The sequence below is a fragment of the Ochotona princeps genome, chromosome 4 (assembly GCF_030435755.1).
Source record: "Ochotona princeps isolate mOchPri1 chromosome 4, mOchPri1.hap1, whole genome shotgun sequence".
Lineage (NCBI taxonomy): Eukaryota > Metazoa > Chordata > Mammalia > Lagomorpha > Ochotonidae > Ochotona > Ochotona princeps.
In genome coordinates, this window is record NC_080835.1 from 80,697,679 (window position 1) to 80,719,471 (window position 21,793).

The window sequence follows — 21,793 nt, forward strand, 5'->3', positions numbered from 1 at the left end:
CAGCCCTGGTTCTCAATCCAGATGCCTTCACTCTGGGAGGCAGCAGGTGATGGCTTGGTTGGGTCCCTGCCACCCTCATTGGAGACCTGGATTGAGTTCCTTGCTCATGGCTTTGGCCTGGCCATGCCCTGGCTTTTGTTGGCATCTGCAGAGTTAATCAGATAACAATCAGGTGAATGTAAATTAAGTAGTTTATGATTAGTGCTGTCAAATGGAAGCCTCTAACGACTTAAACTACTCACGGATATGCTGGTATTTTACATAGTGTACATTCATAAGGTAAAGATGCCAAACTTTGGAAAAAAGATAAAGCAAAAGAAGGGTTTATTTATAATTCAAAAAACTTGGTGATTTTACAGTTGTCATCTTATAAAAATTTAAGATTGAAACTGAAGAAATGAAAAGACTTATTGTCGAGGACAAGCTGAGTCAAGGAAAGGCACAGAGATGTCACAGGCCTTCTGGTCACACAGTGTGTCCATCACACTGGCTGTCTACAGTTTCTGAATGAGCATGGCGGAAGCACCTCCTCCTCCATTGCAAATGCTGGCCAGACCGTATTCTCCTTGCTTCAAGGCGTGAGCCAAATGTACAACAATCCTGGCTCCAGACATCCTAGGATTAAGAGAGAATTTTGGTTTTTAAGTGAAGTACAGAGTCCATGGTTAACTAGAAAATGTTTATATTCCAAAGTAACTTCTTGAAAACTTTTATAAGCTGCCATTTACAGTTGAATTGACTCCTTGAACTTGGAATACATAGTTCAGAAAGACCATGGGCCCTTTATGAAGCCTAAGCATGTCCGTGCCACCCACACAGGAGACCCACATTGAGTTCCTGTCTTTAGCTTTGGCCCGGCCTCAGCTATGGCTGGCTGCTAGGAAAAGCATTTTCTCCCTTTCTTATTACTGTTCACAGAAATGATTGTTCTTAGGAATGGAAACAGGTCTCTGAGGTTACTGCTGGATATCACCTACCAGAAACGGAGTTTGCCTTATAAAGTTTGGGTGGGCAGGAAAAGTGTTGCACTACTTAGGTTTAAATAGAAGAGCAGCAGATTAAGCTGCTGCCTGTGACACCTGCATCCCATAGTGAGTCCTGGCTGCTCTTCAGATGCTTTTCCCTGCAGTGTGCCTGGAAAAGCAACAGAGGAATGCTTGCGTCCTGCTACCTGCGCCCTAGTGGGCACCTGGGGAGTAAATAGCAGCAGGAAGACTTCTGTGACTGTTTCAGATAAAATTTTTTAAAAAGTAAGTAGGGCAACGCCAATGGTTAAGGTAGACATGGTTTTCTAACGTCACCTACCCAATGGGATGCCCCAGAGAAACGGCTCCCCCGTTGACGTTGACCTTCTGAGGGTCAATCCCCAGCATCTGCACGTTGGCCAGGACCACCACACTGAAGGCTTCGTTCACTTCCCACATTGCAATGTCTTCTTTTTTCAGTCCTGCAACTTTAAGGACCTAGAAAAGAGATGATATTTAAATGATTAATAATGACAGTTATTTTAACTTTTTTCTTAAAATTCTGGTTTCTGTTTGCCTTTAATGTCACAGTTACTTAACCATGGAGTCTGTAGTATCGGTAGGATGGACCCACTTCAACAGTTTTACTTTAATTCCTCGTGGTACGGTCAAAGAATTTTGTTTATATTACTTTGTATCCCATTTGGAGATGATAGAGAACAGACAACCCAAAAATTATGTATTCTTTATCTGGGAGTGTTTGGTATTCTATGTATTCCTACAGTACACCTTACTGATAAGGCTTAGTTGTACATTCCTGCTCTGGTAGATGAAAGGAAGTATGTTCATCTCTGTGAGGATACTTCAGAAAGTGAATGGAAAATAAAATTGGAAGGTAAGTTTATTTTAGTAAAAAAAAAATAAATAATTTCCTCACGTGTTTTCCATGAACATTTTGAAGATCTTTCTATGCCTGGTTTTCAAAAATTTGTTGATGCCAAAACAAATATCTTAATTCTACTTTCTGCACACATTTTTAAAGTCCTTTCATATAACTGTTATGACTTATTAAAGTCACAAGTATTTAAATCTGCTAGTATACTGTCGTGGTAAATCATCTGGAGTCTTCATTAAATGATCCTATTTTAGTATGGGAATTCTCTGGCAGTGCAGGGAAGCGTATTTTATGCTGATGATCCTTAAGCTAATCAATACAACCACACTGTGTTACTCAGAACTTAGAACACGTAGGCTTGCTGTCTAGTTTTACTGCTTTCTCTCCAAGACCTTGTGTGAGCATTTCCCATTCAAGAGAATTGCTGCTTCTGAGGGAGTTACTGTTTCGACATTCCCCATTGTTACAACATAAGCAATTCAATTATGTAATTTTTACCTGTTCCACAGAAATAGTTTGGGGATTGTTATTCTTTTTCGTCTTACTGTTTTCAGTAGTGGAAAAGTTAAACATACTGTATGCCATGGCAGATGAATAAAATCTGAAACCTGCAGGATCAGCAACCCAGAAGGTGGCACAATGGGGTACAGTTGCTCGCTGTTCTCACCTTTGGCACAGCATATGCAGGTGCAACTGGAAAATCAATAGGCTCTACAGCAGCATCAGCAAAGGCTATAAAAAAAAAAAAGGAAAAAACAGTTATTAAAATATTCATTCTTCAAGCACCTACAACTGTATTTTTATACATAAATGCAGGACAAGCCATTTCCTGTAAGCTTCCAAATCCCTATAATATAAGTAATTCTATTTGTTCCTTTCCTAAATTTCAAACTGTATAAAAGTATACTAATTACTAGGCTTTGGTTTGCATGACGAGGTAGTTGAGGTGAATTTGCCTGAAAGGGTCCCGGCTCTGTCTATAGGAGGCATGCCAGGGCAGGAGGCCGTAGATCTTGCTAGATAAGCCATATTGCATTGTACAGCACAGCGTTCATAACAGAACTAGATAGTGCTTAGGTTATACAACTAATGATCAGCAGTGTTGGGGTACAACTAGTTAACCACCTGCAACAGTGGTATCCCCTGAGGCCACAAGTTTGCTCTGCTTCTATTCGAGCTCTCTGCTAATGCACCTGGGAAGGCGGTGGGAAATGGCACAAGTGCTTTGGGTCCTATCACCCACGGAAACCCAGACGGAGTTCCAGGCACGGGGCTTTAATCTGGCCTACCCGAGCTGTTGCAGCCATCTGTCCAAAAGTAGCCAGCAGATACCTACACCTATGGAACCACATCATGGAAAATTTTATATATATATATATATATATATATTACAAAAAGGAAAAAAACCTCAACTGTGTTTCAAGCAAAATGAACATTTTTTTAAAAAGGTTTACAACAAAAGTTGCAAGATTTTTAGATTTAGGGCCCAGCACCATGGCCTAGTGGCTGGGGTCCCATATGGGCGCCAGTTCTAATTCCGGCAGCTCCACTTCCCATCCAGCTCCCTGCTTGTGGCCTGGGAAAGCAGTTGAGGATGGCCCAATGCTTTGGGATCCTGTACCCGTGCCAGGCTCCAGGCTCCAGGCTCCGGATCGGCACAGCACCGGCTGTTGCGGTCACTTGGGGAGTGAATCATCAGACAGAAGATCTTCCTCTCTATCTCTCCTGCTCTCTCTATATATGTGACTTTGTAATAAAAATAAATAAATCTTTAAAAAAAGATTTTTAGATTTATAGAATAGAAGTATTTGTTTTAAGTCCTCACTTAGAGAGCAAAGTCAACTTTACAGCTAAAATTTGGCTTAATAAGAATAATATCCCACCTAAAGCCACACATTTAATAAATGCCACAAAATATGGCTTTCCTATTTGTAGGCCCTAAAACTCAGTGTTTTTGTTTATTTTCCCTTGCTGTCTACAACAAAATATACTTTATTTTCATTTAAGGTAAGTGGTTTGTTTTGAGAATTACTCTATGTGTCAAAGTATTAAAGGAAGGAGCTGGCTCTGTGGTGTACTGGGTCAAGCCACCTCCTATGACACAGCATCCCATGTGGGCGCTGCATCAAGTCCCAGCTGCTGTGTTTCCAGCCCAACTCGCTGCTAACAGCCTGGGAAAACAGCGAAACATGGTCCAAATCCAGGGCCCCTGCACTGACATGGGAGAGCCAGAAGAAGCTCCTCGCTTCAGCCAGGGTTACAGTCATTTGGGGAGTGAACCAATGTCAGAATACCTCTCTGCGTCTTCCCCTCTCTCTCTGTAAACTGCCTTTCGAGTAAGTATAAAAGCAGGTTCTTTCTCAAATTGACAGTTAATTTTGTTCTCACATACAACCCTACATAGAAGTAGCCAACTCCAATATTAATATTAGTAATAAACAGGTTCCGTTTCAGAAACAGCTCATACATTTGGGCACAAACAAGGTCAGGACACTTCTTACCTGCTATCCTTGCCAGTGGTTTGACATTGAGCCTCTTGGCTGCATCTGCGGTCATCAGCAGCACAGCAGCTGCTCCGTCATTCAGTGTGCTCGCGTTGGCAGCAGTCACGGTGCCTGGAGGCAACACAGCACAGGTCGGAACATTCCTGGAGACTGAGTTCATCTGCTCCGGTCTAACACATTCCCTGGGAGCACCTGCCTGTGCTACTGAATGTGTGAAGACGGCGAACTCCCACACAATGCAAAGTGCCTTTCTGTGTTTTTAGTCAGCTTTCTCAAAGCTAGCTCAAGAAGGCATGTAGGAGGGTACTGGGTAAGGGCTGGTCTATAATTCACCAAAGGTACAGGTCAGCTCACACTCTTCTCCCCACTCATCATTTATCTACAACAGCAGACATCCAATATGTATTTTGAAAACACTGTCAGAATCAGATGATTTTTTTTTTCTGGAATCAGCTGGAATTATGACTCAGTGGCTGTATCTTTGCCTAACCAGCATGGCATACCATATAGGCGCTGGTTCGTGCCCAGTTGCTCTACTTCCCATCCAGCTCCCTGCCTGTGGCCTGGAAAAACAGTCAAGATGGCACAAAGCCTTGGGACCCTGCACCCATGTGTGAAGCTCCTGGCTCCTGACTTCAGGTCAGCTCAGCTCTGTCCCTGTGGTCACTTGGGGAGTGAATCATCGGACGAAAGATCTTCCTCACTGTCTCCTCTCTGTATCTGCCTTTCCAATAAAAATAAATAAATATTAAAGTAAAAGAATACTAAAAACCACTGAACTGGAGGTTTCTCTAATATTTAAATTGTCACTTAGCACTTAACTTCAGTTAGAAGATAGTCGTATACATAAAGCTTTGAAAAAAAAACTATGGAACTGAGAAATTCAATCAGAAAGAGGAAAAACTAACTTCAAGTTAGTACCATGCTGCATATAGCCAGCTGTGGAGAACTGAATCATGTTTTTCAAAAATTTTGGCACATTGAAATGCAGATCCACTGTGACCAACAACGAACAGTTACATATCAAGGGCCCATTTCATGCCAGTCACAATGGACACAACGGCACAGCATGGCTGTTCTCCATCCTCAGGGAACTTACAAGTATTTAACAAAAGATGTCAACTTGACTTTCAGCTCAGACTTTTTTATTTATTGTTTTTATTTATTTTATTTATTATTTTTATTATTATTTTCTTTTTATTGCAAAGTCAGATACACAGAGAGGAGGAGAGACAGAGGGGAAGATCTACCGTCTGATTATTCACTCCCCAAGTGAGCGCAATGGCCAGAGCTGAGCTGATCAGAAGCCAGGAGCTTCTTCCTGGTCTCCCACGCAGGTGCAGGGTCCCAAGGCTTTGGGCCGTCCTCAACTGCTTTCCCAGGAAACAAGCAGGGAGCTGGATGGGAAGCAGGGCTGTTGGGATTAGAACCGGCACCCATATGGGATCCCGGCGCATGCCAAGCGAGGACTAGCCAATAGACTATCACGCCGGGTCCTCAGCTCAGACTTTCAAGATGAAATACATATGAACAATTCTCTAGTCATGTTAAAAAAATTTCTACAAGTTATAAATTTTCAAGCAAATTAAAGCATACTTTGAGTTTGCTAATTTTACTGGAGCCTGATAAATTGAAATATGAGCCCAAAAACTGAAATAATAATTAAATAAAACCTAGATGCCTTCCGTAGTTGCTGTCTAAACCCTTAGGCGATCCTGGGAATCAGTCTGGCACAATGACTGTCTTTATGCTTCCTGTCCACTCACCATTCTCCTTTTGGAACACTGTCTTCAGCTTCGGAACTTTGCTGAAGTCGACACGTTTATATTCCTCATCTTCATTCACCACTACGTCTGGTTTACCTAAAACAAAAATATTTTAAGTCATCACTCAAGACAAGTAATCATTGAGCTAAAGCAAGAAATTACTGATCTGTGTCTGTGCCTGGCAAGCCTAAACCCATCCCCAGTGATACTAACCCGACAGTCCCCTCTTGATAAGCTCCATTAGCTTCAGGTGCTTAGAGTGGAATGTACTAATAAGTAGCCTAACAAAATAAAAGCTGTTGGTGATCACAGGTCCCTCCTCAGAGGAGAGGCCCTATTGGCCCTGAATAAACTCAATATTTGACATTCGAAATACAGTAATCCTTCCTGGAATTGAAATGTAATGTAACCCAGCTAAATGTCTTTATTGTGAATATATTCTGCACCTGGGGAGCTCTCTTTCCTCTGACCACAAGCCCTGGAGATGTGCCTGCAGAGATGGATACGATAGCCTAAGAGAGTTTGCTAGTGTAAAGGACAAAACGCACGCAGGGCCAAGAACCCCGGGGTGTGTTCTGATCGGATGGAAATCCAGCTCCAGACGCCGAAGTTCCCACAGCACCCTCAGTAGTGCTAGACCCAATATAAACTCCCCTGTTACAACGAGAAAGGACTCAAAGTCTAGACTCTAACATAAACACAATGATCATGCCTGGTTGATACTAGAAAGGAATTTAAAGTCAGACATTAAACTGGGTTAAAATATATTACCTCTGAACTGACAACTCTTCCTTTTATTAGCCATAAACACAAGTGTCAACTGAAATGAACAGAGAGAATAATATGCTAACTGAAGTCTTCAACATCATGCACAACTTAGGGAAAAAATTGTAGGGGATGGCTAAGCTACCACTGGGAATGTATACGTCAACGTCAGAGTGCCACAACTGGAGTCTCGGCTCTGCTTCGAGTCCAGCTGTGCATCCTGTCCTGTGCACCCGGGTAGACCGCTGGGCCTCCCTGACCCGGTGGCCGACATGGAGCGAGCCCCCAGCTGCGGCTGCCTCGGCCTAGTGTCTCAGCAGCTGAAGAGTGGAGCAGTGGATGGAAGGTTTCTGTCTCCCAGCTTTGCAAGTAAACAAATCATTTATAAAAGCTTAAATATATTTTGAAACATGATACCTTTTACTGTAACTGTGACAGGAATAACTTCATTTCTAAATTTCCCAGCATCCCAGGCTGCTTTGCTCCTGGTGTATGAGTTAATAGCATAAGTATCCTGTGCGTCTCGTCCAATATTCAGCTTCTTTGCAGTATTTTCAGCACAGTTACCCTGATGGAAGTTTGAATTTTTAAAAAAATTAGTAAGATTTATAAATGAGAAAAGACCTATTACCTTTACATAACTTGTAAAGTAGTGATTAGCAGTAAGACAGTGCCTTAACATCATTTCCTTCTATACTATGTAACTTTCCAGCCAGATTATCAAACACTTAAATTCATCCAGAAGTTGCCATCGTAGAAGTCAAAACATGTGCTATTCAAGCAAAAGGTAATTTTTCTACTTGCTGAGCCATGCTGATTCCATGGACATTAAAATGTATTTCCCTGAAGTGCATGGCTAAAATCAACATTTGTATAGCCTTCAGTTGCTAAAATACATTAAGAAACATAAGATAATACATAAAGTTGATAAGATGGTATTTCATTACAAAGCAACACTTACCATGTGAATTTTATTGTAGACGTCGGTTAGCCCATCTTTCACAATCAAATCCTCCAGCTTCACCCCACCATATGGCGTTGCTCCTCTGTTCATTACATAGGGCACGTTGGACATGCTTTCCATCCCACCTGCCACCATCACATCCTGCTCAGCAACACAGAGAGTGTTCACAAGCCCGTCACACCCTTTCCACAGCCACCAGGGACACGAGCAGTCCACATGGATTCAGTATTTTTTACACAGTAAACACAGGAATGGAAAGAAATGGTCTAAGACGCATAAAGAATTCCAATTAGAGCCAGCTAATAGAGTTCCAGGAATCCTCTGGGTAAGACATCTTGTGAAATTCTCCTCTCCTAATTCTTCACCTGTTCTTAGAGGTCGGAATGTAGTGTTTTCTTAAAGAAGTAACCATGGTTCATGGAGGCTGGTACAGTGGCATACCAGGCGAAACCTCTGACTGTGACAAAGGCATTCCACATGGGTGCTAGTTCAAGTCCTGGCTGCTTATGGATTGGGAAGGCAGTGGAAGATGGCTCAAGTCCTTGGGCCCTCTGCCCCCACGTGGGAGACCCGGGCGATCTGACCCTGGCTTTAGACAGACTCAGCTCCAGTGGTTACCACCATTTATGAAGCAAAGCAGCAGATGGAAGGTCTCTGTGTGTCTCTTCCCTCTGTAACTCTGCCTTTCCAACAATGAATAATCCTTCCAGATTTCCTGTGGCCCTCACCAGCTCTTTCCAGATGGCCACAATGGTTCTTCCACTTGACCTCTAACACACTGCCTTTCCTCACCATCGGCTGTTATCATTTGACCACGGCTGACTGGGATCTACACTCAGGTCACACAGAACCAGTTAAGCCTCTCTGAGAAGGCCCATTTATACCTCTATATGTACTGACCCGCCCGCCAATAGGGAAACACCTATATTTCCTTCAAAAAGAATCAAATTGGCTGCCTCATGCTTTCTCTGACCGCGTATTTCTATTCAGTCTTGGAGAAGGATCACTACACAGGACTCCTGCAGTCACACTGTGTTGTAGTTATGCTTACACACAAGATCCTCCACTAACCTCTCTGAAGCGAAACTCCATCATATTCTTATGTCCTTAGCAACAGGCATACAGAATTTTAATAAACAACCACCAACCTGCTTTTACAAATCAATAAAAAATTCACATGCAGTATAAGGACAAATTTAAGACTAGTTTAATATGAAAAAAACTGAAATTAAAGACTATGGCTTCTCCTAGTAAAGTTCCTTTACCAAGTTTGGACTCAATTCCAATATAAAGTGAACTTTTTCCATGGTGCTGCACTTTCTTGACTAGCACTCAGGCTTCTTTTTTTTTTTTTCAAAGATTTATTCATTTTATTACAGCCAGATATACACAGAGGAGGAGAGACAGAGAGGAAGATCTTCCGTCCGATGATTCACTCCCCAAGTGAGCTGCAATGGCCGGTGCGCGCCGATCCAATGCCAGGAACCAGGAACCTCTTCCTGGTCTCCCACACAGGTGCAGGGTCCCAAGACTTTGGGCCGTCCTCAACTGCTTTCCCAGGCCACAAGCAGGGAGCTGGATGGGAAGTGGAGCTGCTGGGATTAGAACCGGCGCCCATATGGGATCCCGGGGCATTCAAGGAGAGGACTTTTAGCCGCTAGGCCACGCCGCCGGGTCCACTCAGGCTTCTTGATGCTCACTTCTTACACAGCCTCATCCTTATCCTGCTCTCATCCTCATTTGTATCCCCATCTGTTATTTTTTTTTTTTTAAGATTTATCTTTATTGAAAAATCAGATAAAAAGACAGGAGGAGAGGCAGAGAGGAGGAGAGACAGAGAGGAAGATCTTCCATCCATTGATTCACTCCCTAAGCAGCTGCAACAGCCAGAGCTGAGCCAATCCAAAGCCAGGAGCCCGGAGCCGCCTCCCAACCCCTATGTCTCCCACGCACGTGCAGGGTCCCAAGGTCTTGGGCCGAACTCGACTCCTCAAGTGACAACAGCCAGAGCTGAGCCGATCAGAAGCCAGGAGCCTCTTCCTGGTCTCCCACGTAGGTACAGGGTCTCAAGGCTTTGGGCTGTCCTCAACTGCTTTCCCAGACCACATGCAGGGAGCTGGATGGGAAGTGGGGCTGCCTGGATAGGAACCAGGCCCATATGGGATCCCAGTGTTTGCAAGGCAACAATTATTCACTAGGCTACCACACCGGGCCCAAAATAAATAAACCTTAAATTAAAAAGTGGGGTAAGAGGGAGGGGAGCCAAGTGACTGGCCTGGCAGGCAAGATGCCATGTATCACATGCCTGGGTTTCACGCCCAGCTCCAGCTCCTGTCTGCCAAGCTTCCTGCCAGCACACATCCGGGAGGTAGCAGTGATGGCTCTAGTGACTGAGCCTGCCACCCACTTAGGACTGCACAGAGTTCCCAGCTCCTGGCCTTAGCCATGCCAAGCTGCAGCTGTTAGGGGCATCTGGGTTTGGGTCAGATGCCAATTCTGTCTCCCTGCCAGGCAAATAAAAAAATAAAGTCTATGAAAACTAAAATTAAAAACATGGCTTTATGTGGGCAGAGGTAGTTTTTTTAGAGATATATTTATTTTTATTGGAAAGTCAGATTTACTGAGAGAAGGAGACACAGAGAGTAGCATCTTCCATCCGCTGGTTCACTCCCCAAGTAGCCATAACAGCCGGAGCTGAGCTGATCCAAAGCCAGGAGCCAGGACGTGAACCAGCGCCCATATGGGATCCCGACATGTGCAAGGTGAGGATTTAGCCACTGAGACATCACATCATGCCCAGAAAAATAATTTTGAAATCAACAATCCTCTTTTCAGATTATGCATTGTCCATTTTATCAAAAATATAATCAAAATAATTTTTGTGGCAAAATAAATTCATACTTAGAGCAATATTTTATTTGTTTATTAAGAGACAGAAAGAGCCCTCATCTGCAATTCATTGCCCTAAATTCTTGCAACAGGCAGCGCTGGACTGGGGCCAGGAATGCAATCCAGGTCCCCAAGAGGGCAGCAAGAATACAGGTACGAGTACGTCCCAAGGTCTCCGGGGTGGGAAGCTGGAGCCCAGAGCCAGAGCTGAGGATCAAATCCAGGCCTGCAGAGTGGGAACACGGGCGTCCCACCTGCAAGACCATTCCCGAAACTCCTACTTTACACTAACTTTTCAAAGCACCTTTGTGTTGTTTTTTAAACAATGTGTCTGGTACAGTAGCTCAGACATCAATCCTTTTTCTTTCTTTTTCTTTGGCTTCCCTTCTAATTAGAAACAAAACCAGGCAGGAGTACACAGTAAAGGGTACACATAATTGTGTTTCTTATACATACGAGAAGTCATTTGCAAACCCCTCACAATCACTTTTCCCCAGTTTAGCAAGAAATGTACTAGAAAGGGTTAAGATCTCTCTTCACAGTTCAGCCCTGTGACTCCAGGGTTTGCATCTGTGTCAGCTGCGCCCGCCTCTGGAAAACCAAAGGCTTGGGTCTGCTGGTTCTCTGAGGCCGGCTCCAGTCCCCTGACCGCAGAGGCTGTTTGCAGAGCTGCCTCTCCTGCTTCCTCTGCCAAAAACTCGGTCTGCATCAGCGAGGCCAACGGCAAGCCTGCACACCCTAACCAACCTGAGCAGTGTGGAAACACAGCTCCCCACCCATACGAGTGCCGTCAGCACTGTCTGTGCAAGGGAACCCTCCTTCTGGTGGCTAACACAGTGCTGGCCATTTTCTGAATCACCCAGACTCAGAAAGATTCAATGATAAAAGATCATCCCAAGACAACTACGATTTGTTGGCTAAAAACCTTTTAACCCAAGACGCACAAGGCCACCATTTTGACCTAGACTTCAAGTGGGATTAACAAACAGAGTGGAGACAACACGGCTATTGTGTGGATGAGACGGCATGTCATTTCTAGAGCCTTCATGTGCTTAGGCTTCTAGAGTAGCAGAGCTGTTAAAGAAGAAATGGAGAAGCAGGTGCCGCTTACCTGATGCCCGCACATCAGGCTCTGAGAGGCCAGCATGATGGCTTTCATTCCTGAGGCACAAACCTTGTTCACAGTGGTACATGGAGTGGAAATGGGCAGCCCTAAAACCAACACAGGTCATCTTCTTGAAAAACATATACTTTCCAAACACCACTGAACCATTAATACCATAGACCATATCACTGTAATTTGCAACATTTCTTCTGCCAAACAAGCTATTGGATGTTCCATTATCCATTTAATACTTCAGTTAAGGGGCAATTATCTTCAATTGACTGTTTCACACATTTCAATACAAAAGCAAAAGTGTGTTTCTAGTACCTGCGCCCAGGACTGCTTGCCTTGTCGGGGCCTGTCCTTCCCCTCCTTGCAGAACATTGCCCATGTACGCTTCTTTCACCTCTTCTTTGGGAATCCCTTTTAAGAAACACCAAAGAGCCGTTGCTATATTGTAGTCACTGTCAGGATGGGGTGATTACCTAGTCGCGGACACAACATTCCCCACACACAGGCAGGGCTTTCTTCTTCTTAGCAGCTCTGCGTTTCTTTCCAAACTCCTTCTCAATAAAGGAACTGGGAGACAGAGGCTGCAAGTCATCTCCCCGAGTTAGTCACATTGAGGTGCGTGACTCGACTCACGTTCCTCCTCACCCAGAAAGCCAAACAGTTACCCACCTGCCTTCTCAATGGCTCCCTGGATTGCCAAGGACCCGAGCTGGGTGGCCGGCAGTGAGGACAGACAGCCTAGGAAGGATCCGATGGGCGTCCTTGTAGCACTTACTATGACCACCTCCTGGCAAGACAGAAGGCGGTCAAAGTCACGGCAGCTGCTGCCCCCACATCGTCCTTCGTTCCATAAATGTAACGTATGCATGATCCAAGAAAGACTAGTTTTACAAATGAGTAGTAAGTCATCAAAGATGAAAATAACCTAAATATTTAAACATCAGTAAAAGTGATCAGTTCAGTAACTTAAGACGTAACAGAAAAACTTAAGACCATCCAACCTGAAGACGGGCATACCTCCTTTCCAATCCGCCCCCCCAAGAATCTCAGGAAGCTCTAGCTGCAATACTGTATCTCACACCGAAGTGGAAGAAATGCTCACTTCACACTCTAACTGCAGTGAACAGCCCTAGCCGGCGGGTTCCTCAGGCAGTGAGCTCTGCGCTGGAAAAGCGGCCCCGTATGCTAAAGGAGCCATGGGCCTCGGAGGTCAGACAAAGCCAGAGCCTCAGGTTTCTTCATGACGTCACAATTAAGAAACAGGTGGACGTTCTCTGCAACACCCCACTCTAAGGCTTTTCTCCCCTCTCCTGTTAGCTCACCCGTAAGCAGCACAAGTGAGCCCTAGGCTGTGACACAGAGCCACTGCTGCTAGGTGACCCTGGGCCCTTGCACAGCCAAGCGAGTGCCCAGCGAGCTGACCCTGGGCCCTTGCACAGCCAAGCGAGTGCCCAGCGAGCTGACCTTCACTTGGATTTCTATTAACTACATTCACATTTCCTTTCCATTCCTGAAATCCTAAGGCACAATCTTAAACTTATACTTACATTCAAAGTAGGTTTTGATACGTAAGTTCGCTCCACATATCTCATTTCCTGCAATATAAATATTCCTAATGTCAAAATGTAAAAATTACTATTATTTTCTGTTGTTCACTCTTGGGGATACGGTGATTTCTTTCTGCCTCCTCATGATTATATCCAAGTTTCCCAAAGTCAGCATATATCATTTTGTAAGTCAGAAAAAAAGACTGCTTTGTTAAGTTTTTTTTTAAAGATTGATTTATTTTAATTCGAAAGGCAGAGTCACAGAGAAAAGACACAGAGAAAAAATATTCCATCTGTTGGTTCACCTCCCAAAAGGCCACAACAATCGGAGATGATTGGATCTGAAGCCAGGAGCCAGGAACCAGGAGCCTCCTCCAGGTCTCCCATGTGGGTGCAGAGTCCCAATGCACTGGGCTGTCCTCCATTGCTTTCCCAAGTCCCGGATGGGAAGTGGAGAGCTAGGACATGAACCGGCACCCACATGAGATGCCTTGCAAGAGGACTGGCCAGCTGAGCCATTGCTCCAGCCCCTATACATTTTTCTGATTCGTGTGCTCTATTAATGTTCTGACTTTGGATAAGTTTCTTTTTATTTAAAAGGCAGAGTGACAGAGCAAGAAAGAGACAGCGATATTTTATTGGTAGACCCAATCCCAAAAGCCTGCAACAGTTCCAGACCAAAGCCAGAAGCCCAGGATTCAACCCAGGGCTCCCATCTGAGAGGCGGGGACCCAGGCGCCGCAGCCATCCCCTACTTCCTCCTGGCACGTGCATTACAGAAGGCAGCACAAGACAACAGGGACGCACACCAAGCATTCCAGGCTGGTATACGGACAGACACCTTCAGCAGGAGCCGAAAACTAACCTGTCATTTCTGGAAAATTTATCACCTTAAAATATCTAAGGTTTTTTTTTTTTTTTTTAAGATTTATTTCCATTGGAAAGTCAGATATACAGAGAGCAGGAGAGACAGAGAGGAAGATCTTCCGTCCGATGATTCACTCCCCAAGTGGCCGCAACGGCTGGAGCTGAGCCAATCCAAAACCAGGAGCCTCTTCTGGGTCTCCCACATGGGTGCAGGGTCCCAAGGCTTTGGGCCGTGCTCGACTGCTTTCCCAGGCCACAAGCAGGGAGCTGGATGGGAATCGGGCTGCCAGGATTAGAATGGGCGCCCGCATGGGATCCCGGCGCATGCAAGGCGAGGACTTTAGCTGCTATGTTACTGCGCCAGGCCCGTTTTTTTTGTTTGTTTTTGTTTGTTTTGTTTTTTAATGTGTAAGCTTTCTAAAATGTTCTGAATTAAATCCATGTTCTGAATGACAAGAAAAGATTTTCACTCCTTACTTTCTCAATGTCATTTGCTATTTCTTCCTATAAACTTCCAACAAACATCCCTGAAATACATGAGGCAAACACACCGGGCATAAATCTGATCTTATGTTTCCAGACACATTCTTTTAAGCAAAGAAACGTAAAAATCGTGCCCATAATACTCCAATTCCTTTTTCAATGCTTAACTGACAGAAAAAAAGGGCCACAGTGTGACATTTTAATGCTTGTACACCAATAGGCAATGATCAGACCAGACGCTGTTCCTAGGAACAAATGCCAACAGGAAGGAATTCTGAAAATGCAGGGCACAGTCCAGGGACCTGACATCTGAAACGTAACTATTTCTAGGACAAACAACAAAGAAGAAAACTTGTACTCTCTGAAGGCAGGCTCAGAACAGATACTCCAAAACGCAGCTTCACGTAGAACCTATTGTGACAACAGGCACAATGGGTGACCGTGCACCCTAAGCACAGCGACAGGTCAACAGGCCTACACACCTCTAAGGCTTACGGGAACTGATAATTCAGCTTCTCACAGGCCACATGTGCTGTGCCTTGACCCAATGCAAATTGGTGACACAGAATGAACAAAAATAAAGTAGTCTTGAAAAGTAAGGGTTATAAACAGAAAGGTCTGAGAACCACAAGGTATGCCCCCCGAGTCAAGTGTGTGGATGAGAACATTTGCATGCACATAGCAACTTGGGGAGAGGCCCCTGGCCAGGGTTAGGCCAGAACATAACTCTATGGTAATCCATTTTATTCAATGTCATGTGGTAAAGTAAGTCATTTGCAAGTGGAAACTTCCTGTAAACAATTTGCGTGACTTTTAAACATCAGCATTACAAACATTCAGTGCACCTTCTTTTTCATTTTAAGATTTGTTCATTTTTACTTGAAAGGCAGATTCACAGAGAGGAGAGATAGAGGGAAAAGTCCATCCACGACTTCACTCCCCAAATGGCCACAATGGCCAGAGCTGAGCCGCTTCTGAGCCAGGAGCCAGGGGCTTCCTGCAGGAGCCCAAGGCTTTGGGACATCTGCTGCTTTTCCAGGTTATAAGCAGAGAGCTGGGTGGGAGGTGGAGTGACTGGAACATGAGCTGGTGCTTGCGTGTGGAGAGCTGCCCTGTTGAGCCATGGCACCCTCTCTTCTGGCGAAGTCTTTGTAAGGCAGAGCTCATTCACACACCGGAACCTGATCCTTCACTTGCTTGTCAGACACAAGGAAATCACAGACTTCATCAAAGGCACTAGCCAGGATTGACCATCTGTAAATGATGGCCCTTCGACTCAAGTGGGAGAGAAATGTTAAAGTTACCCAGACATTATCTTAAGACTAAATCTGTCAAGTACCACAGGGTGACATGGTCAATAAGCCATCCTCTGTGTTTGCAGAAAGATAGCATCAAGTTCAAATCCAGGGCTCTGCTGACTTATTTGAACTTCATGTTAACCCAACACAGCTTACTTGATGCTATCAGAAAAGCCTGCTTGCCACCTCTGTTTACATTTGTGTCTACTCCTGAGCTTTTCACCAAGGTGACAGTGGGTGCCACTGGCCCAGACAGCACACACCCTGGTTACCAAAAAAGCGAGGCCCAAGTGCACAATCAGGGGCAGCTGGGCTCAAAACCCACGGCCTTGGGACACAGAATGTGATCTGCAGTTTGTTCGATCCACTTGTCACAGAGGCATATTTGCACATTACCTATGATCGGTCCCTCCTTCCAGCCAGGAGACCAAGCCAGCACTCAGAAAGTGGGTCAGCTCAGGGCCTGGCGTGATGGCGTAGTGGTTAAGGTCCTCGCCCTGCATGCGCTGGGATCCCATATGGGCACTGGTTCTAATCCCGGCAGCCCCACTGCCTAACCAGCTCCCTGCCTGTGGCCTGGGAAAGCAGTCGAGGACGGCCCAAAGCCTTGGGACCCTGCACCCATGTGGGAGACCCAGAAGAGGCTCCTGGTTTTGGATTGGCTCAGCTCCAGCCGTTGCGGCCACTTGGGGAGTGAATCATCGGACGGAAGATCTTCCTCTCTGTCTCTCCTCTCTGTATATCCGCCTTTCCAATAAAAAAATCTTAACAAAAAAAAAAAAGAAAGAAAGTGGGTCAGCTCAATGAAGGTGGGGACTTGGACTGTAGCTGGCATCACATACAAAATAGAGCAAGGAGTGACACCAAAAGGAACCAGAGAAGCAAAGATACAGAGCGCATGGATACTCAGAAGGCCACACCATACTCAAACAGACAGAAGGTTACTTGGTTAATGATCACTCAGTCTGGACTCTGGCAGGCCCAGAGGGACTGTATTTCCTATCTTTGCATGTCTGGATGTTGCGCCTCTTCAGAAATTTCCCTTCCAAGGAAACTTCCCTTCCTCAGCAGTTACAATAGCACTTGGGGCCCCATGTTACAGTCCAGTAGGTTAAGCCGTCACCTGCAAAGCCAGCATCCCATTTATGAGCACTGGTTAGAGTCCAGGCTGCTCCACTTGCCATCTGATTTCCAGCTAATATGGCTGGGAAGGCCACAGAAGCTGGCCCAAGTGCTGGGGCCTTTGCCACCCACGTGAGAGAGCTGGATGAAGTTCCTGGTTTCTGGCTTCAGAGCAGCTCTGCTCTGCCTGCCTGCTGCAGGCATGGGGGAAGTGATCCAACATCAGGAAGGTCTCTCTCTCTCTCTCTCTCTCTCTGCCCTTCCAATACATAAATAAATCTTAAAACAAAAATGATAAAATGCAGTAATACATACAAGCATAAACCACCACGGGAACCCTCCCTTGGACTACATCCTGCTAGGACCCTACCTACGGGGTTCCCTCCCACCTCACTAGTTAGAGTTTTCTCAGTCCCTTTATTATTTCATCTCCCTCCCTCCCAATCCCTCTGAGTGTGGGAATGCCCCAGGGGTCTTCCAGGCCCCTTCCAATGGTTCAACTTCACTGCCTCCTCCAGACCACCTGGTCCCTGGGCTATGAACAGCAGAGATGATCTCTTTACCAAATCTCTCCAGATCTGACCTGCCCATAGTCTCATTTAGCCAACCTGGTAGCTTCAAGAGAACGCCCAAGTTGCAGTTCTCCATTCCCACCCTGGAGAGAGCATTTCTTGCCATTCCTTATCGTCCACCTCAGATGCTCGAGCCAAAGTCACGCTTGCCCCTCCTTTACAGAGGCTGTCCACACTACAACCCAAGCATCCCTGAATCACCTCTGCGCCATCGCTGCCTCCAGCTCCTGCTTCCCCAACAGTCCTCCCCAGTAATGCAGTCCATCACACCCCTCCCGCGTTTTAAACCCTTAGCGCTTTCCCATTCTCTTGGAAAATCCCTGGGAAGCAGGTCACCCAGAGCCCTTCTCTTTGTTCTAGATCCTGCCCTATCTCCAAGCTCTTCCCTGAGGACCTCAGCCAACCATACTTTCCCCGTAGCTCTCCATGGCAGGTCAGTTTTTATTCTTGGTGTCTTGACTGACACAAGCCACGCTCCCACCCTGTGTTTTTCCCTATCCACTGTGCTTAAAGTTGTCCTCACAGCCGGCACAAGGTCAGTCTCCACTTGCAACACCAGCACCCCGCATGCGTACTGTCTCAAGCGCTAGCTGCCCCACTTCTGATCCAACTCCCTGCTAGCGCAACTGGGAAAGCAACAGAAGATGGCCCAAGTTCTCGAGTCCCTGCAACCACACGGGAGACCCAGAAGAAGCTACAGGCTCTTAGCTTTCACCTAGTTTAGCCATGGCCAGTAGAGCCATCTGGGGAGTGAACCAGCACATAGATGCAATGTCACTCTCTGTCTCTCCCCCTCTCTAATGAAAAATAAACTTTAAAAAAAGATTAGCTTAAATTGTGCCCTTTTACAGATACATTGTTTTATCTTCTTCAAAGCACCTCTCACCATATAAGCATGCAATTCTCACCCTTGCTTTATGGCACACCTCCCTAACCAGCTTCTTTTAAAAAACGTATTGATTTATTTGTTTTTATTTGAAAAGCAGATTTACAAAGAGGAGAGACCAAGAAAGCTTTTGTCAGTTGGTTCACTCCCCTAGTGGCTGCAAAGGCCAGAGCTGAGCAGATGCAAAGCCAGGAACCTGCTCAAGCTCTCCCATGGGGGTACAATGTCCCAAGGACCCGAGCCATCCTCCACTGCTCTCCAAGTCCATAAGCAGGGAACTGGATCGGAAGTGAAGCAATCAGGAACAGACCTGCTGCCCATATGGGATGCTAGTGCTGCAGGCAAAGCAGCAGCCTGTTGGGTCCCCCAGCCCCCACCACCACCACCTTGGGCAGCTTCAGAGAATAGGCCCCTCATCCAGTACGACTAGTGTTGGTCCAGAATGGGAAAACCTGGCCAGAGAGAGAGACAGACACACACACACACACACACACACACACACACACACACGAGGGGCAGAGCAAGTAAAGACTGTGGGCGATTTGTGTATATTTAAAGGCAAAGGTGAAACAGCCCATGAAAGGGGTGAGAGGTCAAACTCCATTCCACAAAGTGGCACAGAAAACGGAACATCCCAATATAACTGATTCCCAGGATTCGGGAAACGACCGTTTACTTCAAGTAGATGCCAATACACCCAAGTACTGGAGTCCAACAGTGTGAATGCCACATACCATATGCTACCCGGCCCAGCTTTTACTTGCAAAACAAGAATATTTGTGTTTGACCATAAACCGTCAAGCAAGAAGCTTCCACACGTGTGGTTTTACACACCTGGCGTGCTCAGCGATCTCACAGGCTGAGTAAGAACACAGCTTTCCTTGAAACCCAAGCCTCCAGGCTTGCCCTCTGTCCCAGTCACTCGGAACGAGTGAGGCAGCCGGCCTGTGCCAGGGCCCCTCACCTTCAATTGTTAACACACCATTACTTTCACCGTCTCTTGCTTAAAGCTGCTCGCTCTGGGCTCCTAGCGCCAAGCACCCTGCTTTTAAGTTGGGCTAAGTCCACTCCCACACAGTCATTTTCTGCCAACCAGTCCCCAAACTGGGGCGAATCCAAACTCTCAAAAACCTAGCAGGGTTTCAAAGCTTATTGCTCTCAACCCTGCTAGGTTTTTAAACGGTGCAAAATAGGACCATTTTTCTTAAAAATCCCAAACAGTCTTTCTAATGTAATAGGGGCAGAGGAGGGGAACTCTCTCCACAATAATGCTCACAAACACGTTGTAAGAACGCCTCGAAGCTGCTTCAGGGGCCTGCGGAGAGGAGTCTCCCTCCGTCCCTCCCGCCTCCCGTCCACCGCCCAGGCCCACGCCGAGGACTCGGCGCAGATCCGGGCCCAGAAGCGGCGCCCACGGCGCTCCCCGAGCCTGCGGGAGCACCAAACGGGCTCCGAGGCCCGAGCGCCGCCCAGGCCCCCGAGGGCCGCGGCCCGCTCACCTGCATCAGCCTGCAGAGCAGGGGGCGACGCCCGCGGGCGCCGCCGAGCACAAGGGACGCCAGCATGGCCATGGTCACGGGGCGGAACTGTCAAGGGCAAAACGGCGGCGGCGAGAACGGCAGCCGCACCAACGACAGACCCCGAGCTCCGCAACAGACTCCGCCCCGGGCCGCCTCCTCCACCAGCAGCCTCGGCCCCGTGGGCTGCGACACCCGGGCGGCGGGGAGGAGCCTGGGAAGGGAGGGGCGGGGCCTGGAGGAGAGGGGCAGGGCCACAAGGAGAGACGGGGTGGGGGAGGAGCCAGGCGCGGGGCGGGGCCAGGCGCGGGGAGGGGCCTGGCGTGGGGCGGGGCTGAGAGGCCCAGCTGCCTCAGGCTGACCATGGCCATGTAGATCTTGCTCAGAAAGGGTCAGGCACTTGACTAGCTACTGGTTCCCGTTTTCCAACCTCAACCGTTCTGCAGCCTCTGGCTTTCCACCTAGTACGAAGACCACTCAAGGAAATAAGGCAGATCAGTAAGCTTTTAAAGCACAGTGAAAAAAGCCTTGGCAATTGCTTTACAGGAAGAACGATGAAAAAGAGGATTAGAAAACATTTAAAAACTGTATTTATTTATGTTGACTTAAAGGCAGAGAACCAGGGCTAGACATCTGTCTGCTGGTTCACTGTCCTGAAACAGCCAGGGCTGGGCCTGGCTGACGCCTGGAGCCTGGAATTCAGAATGGGGAGTCCCACTTGAGCGACAAGGACACCCACGGTGCATGTGAGCACAAGGCTGGAGAAGAACCAGGCATGCCACGGGGAGGCTGGCATCTCCAGCAGGGAAGCTGCATGCCACATGCTCGGCCCTAGAATGCACACCACACCTTGAACAATGAAGGGTTGTAATTCAGAGATCAGGAAGTGACCTTAAAAGCCGAGTTTGTGGGGCCAGTCTTATGGCATAGTAGGTTAAGCCTCTGCCTGCGATGCTAGTATCCCATATGGGCAGTGGTTCAACTCACTGATGCCCCACTTCCAAGCGAGGTCATGCGAATGCTCCTGGGAATGCAGTGGGAGATGTCCCAGGACTTAGACCCCAGACCTACACAGGAGACCTGTATGAACCTCCTGGCTCCTAGCTTCATCGTCTGGCCTAGTCCTGGCCATTGCTGCCATGCAGAGATAACCATCAGATCTTTCTCTTTCTTGCACCCTTTTCTAACTGCCTTTCAAATAAATAAATAATTTCTTTAAAAGGTGGGGCCACCACGATAATTTCATTGCAGGTGCAAGCACCAGGATAACATATGGGTGCCAGTTCATGTCCTGGCTGCTCCATGGTCCACCCAGATCCCTGCTTGTGGCCTGCAAAAACAGTGGATGATGGCCCAAAGTCTTAGGACCCTGCACCCTTGGGAGAACTGCAAGAATCTCCCAAATCAAGCCTTCAGATCAGCTCAGCTATCTCAGCCAGTTATTTGAGGAGTGAGCCAGTAGATGGGAGATCTCTCTGTGTCTCTCCTTCTCTGTAAATCTGCCTTCTCAATAAAAATAAATCCCGTTTTTAAAAGAAAAAAAGGCAAATTTTTGAAACATGTATGTATTGCTTTTTCATATCATGTATTTTCATGAGCTTTTAAATTTGTTTTATAATATTATTCATGTATTTAT

At 46.5% G+C, this 21,793-nt stretch overlaps 1 protein-coding gene across 1 annotated transcript; it reads right to left on the reverse strand.

Moving 5' to 3' along the window:
- Positions 1-408: 408 nt before the first annotated feature.
- On the reverse strand, positions 409-20,329 carry ACAT1 (acetyl-CoA acetyltransferase 1). Its single transcript, XM_004585035.3, has 12 exons — positions 20,140-20,329; positions 13,413-13,460; positions 12,535-12,652; positions 12,181-12,276; positions 11,860-11,960; positions 7,857-8,000; positions 7,313-7,463; positions 6,131-6,226; positions 4,362-4,475; positions 2,528-2,592; positions 1,306-1,463; positions 409-615 (listed from the first exon to the last, which is right to left on the reverse strand). The coding sequence occupies exons 1-12, from the start codon at positions 20,209-20,211 to the stop codon at positions 495-497; spliced, it is 1,284 nt and encodes a 427-aa protein (XP_004585092.2). The 5' UTR covers positions 20,212-20,329; the 3' UTR covers positions 409-494.
- Between the last annotated feature and the right edge of the window lie 1,464 nt (positions 20,330-21,793).

What these genes read in the sequence shown, in the direction of transcription:
- ACAT1 (XM_004585035.3), bottom strand. Translation starts at nt 20,211, where the DNA reads ATGGCCATGCTGGCGTCCCTTGTGCTCGGCGGCGCCCGCGGGCGTCGC. An exon ending in GGGAGCCATTGAGAAGGCAG is followed by an intron (nt 12,277 to 12,534) that starts GTGGGTAACTGT and finishes GTTTCTTAAAAG; the next exon opens with GGATTCCCAAAGAAGAGGTG. An exon ending in GCCTGATGTGCGGGCATCAG is followed by an intron (nt 8,001 to 11,859) that starts GTAAGCGGCACC and finishes GTTGCTGAGCAG; the next exon opens with GATGTGATGGTGGCAGGTGG.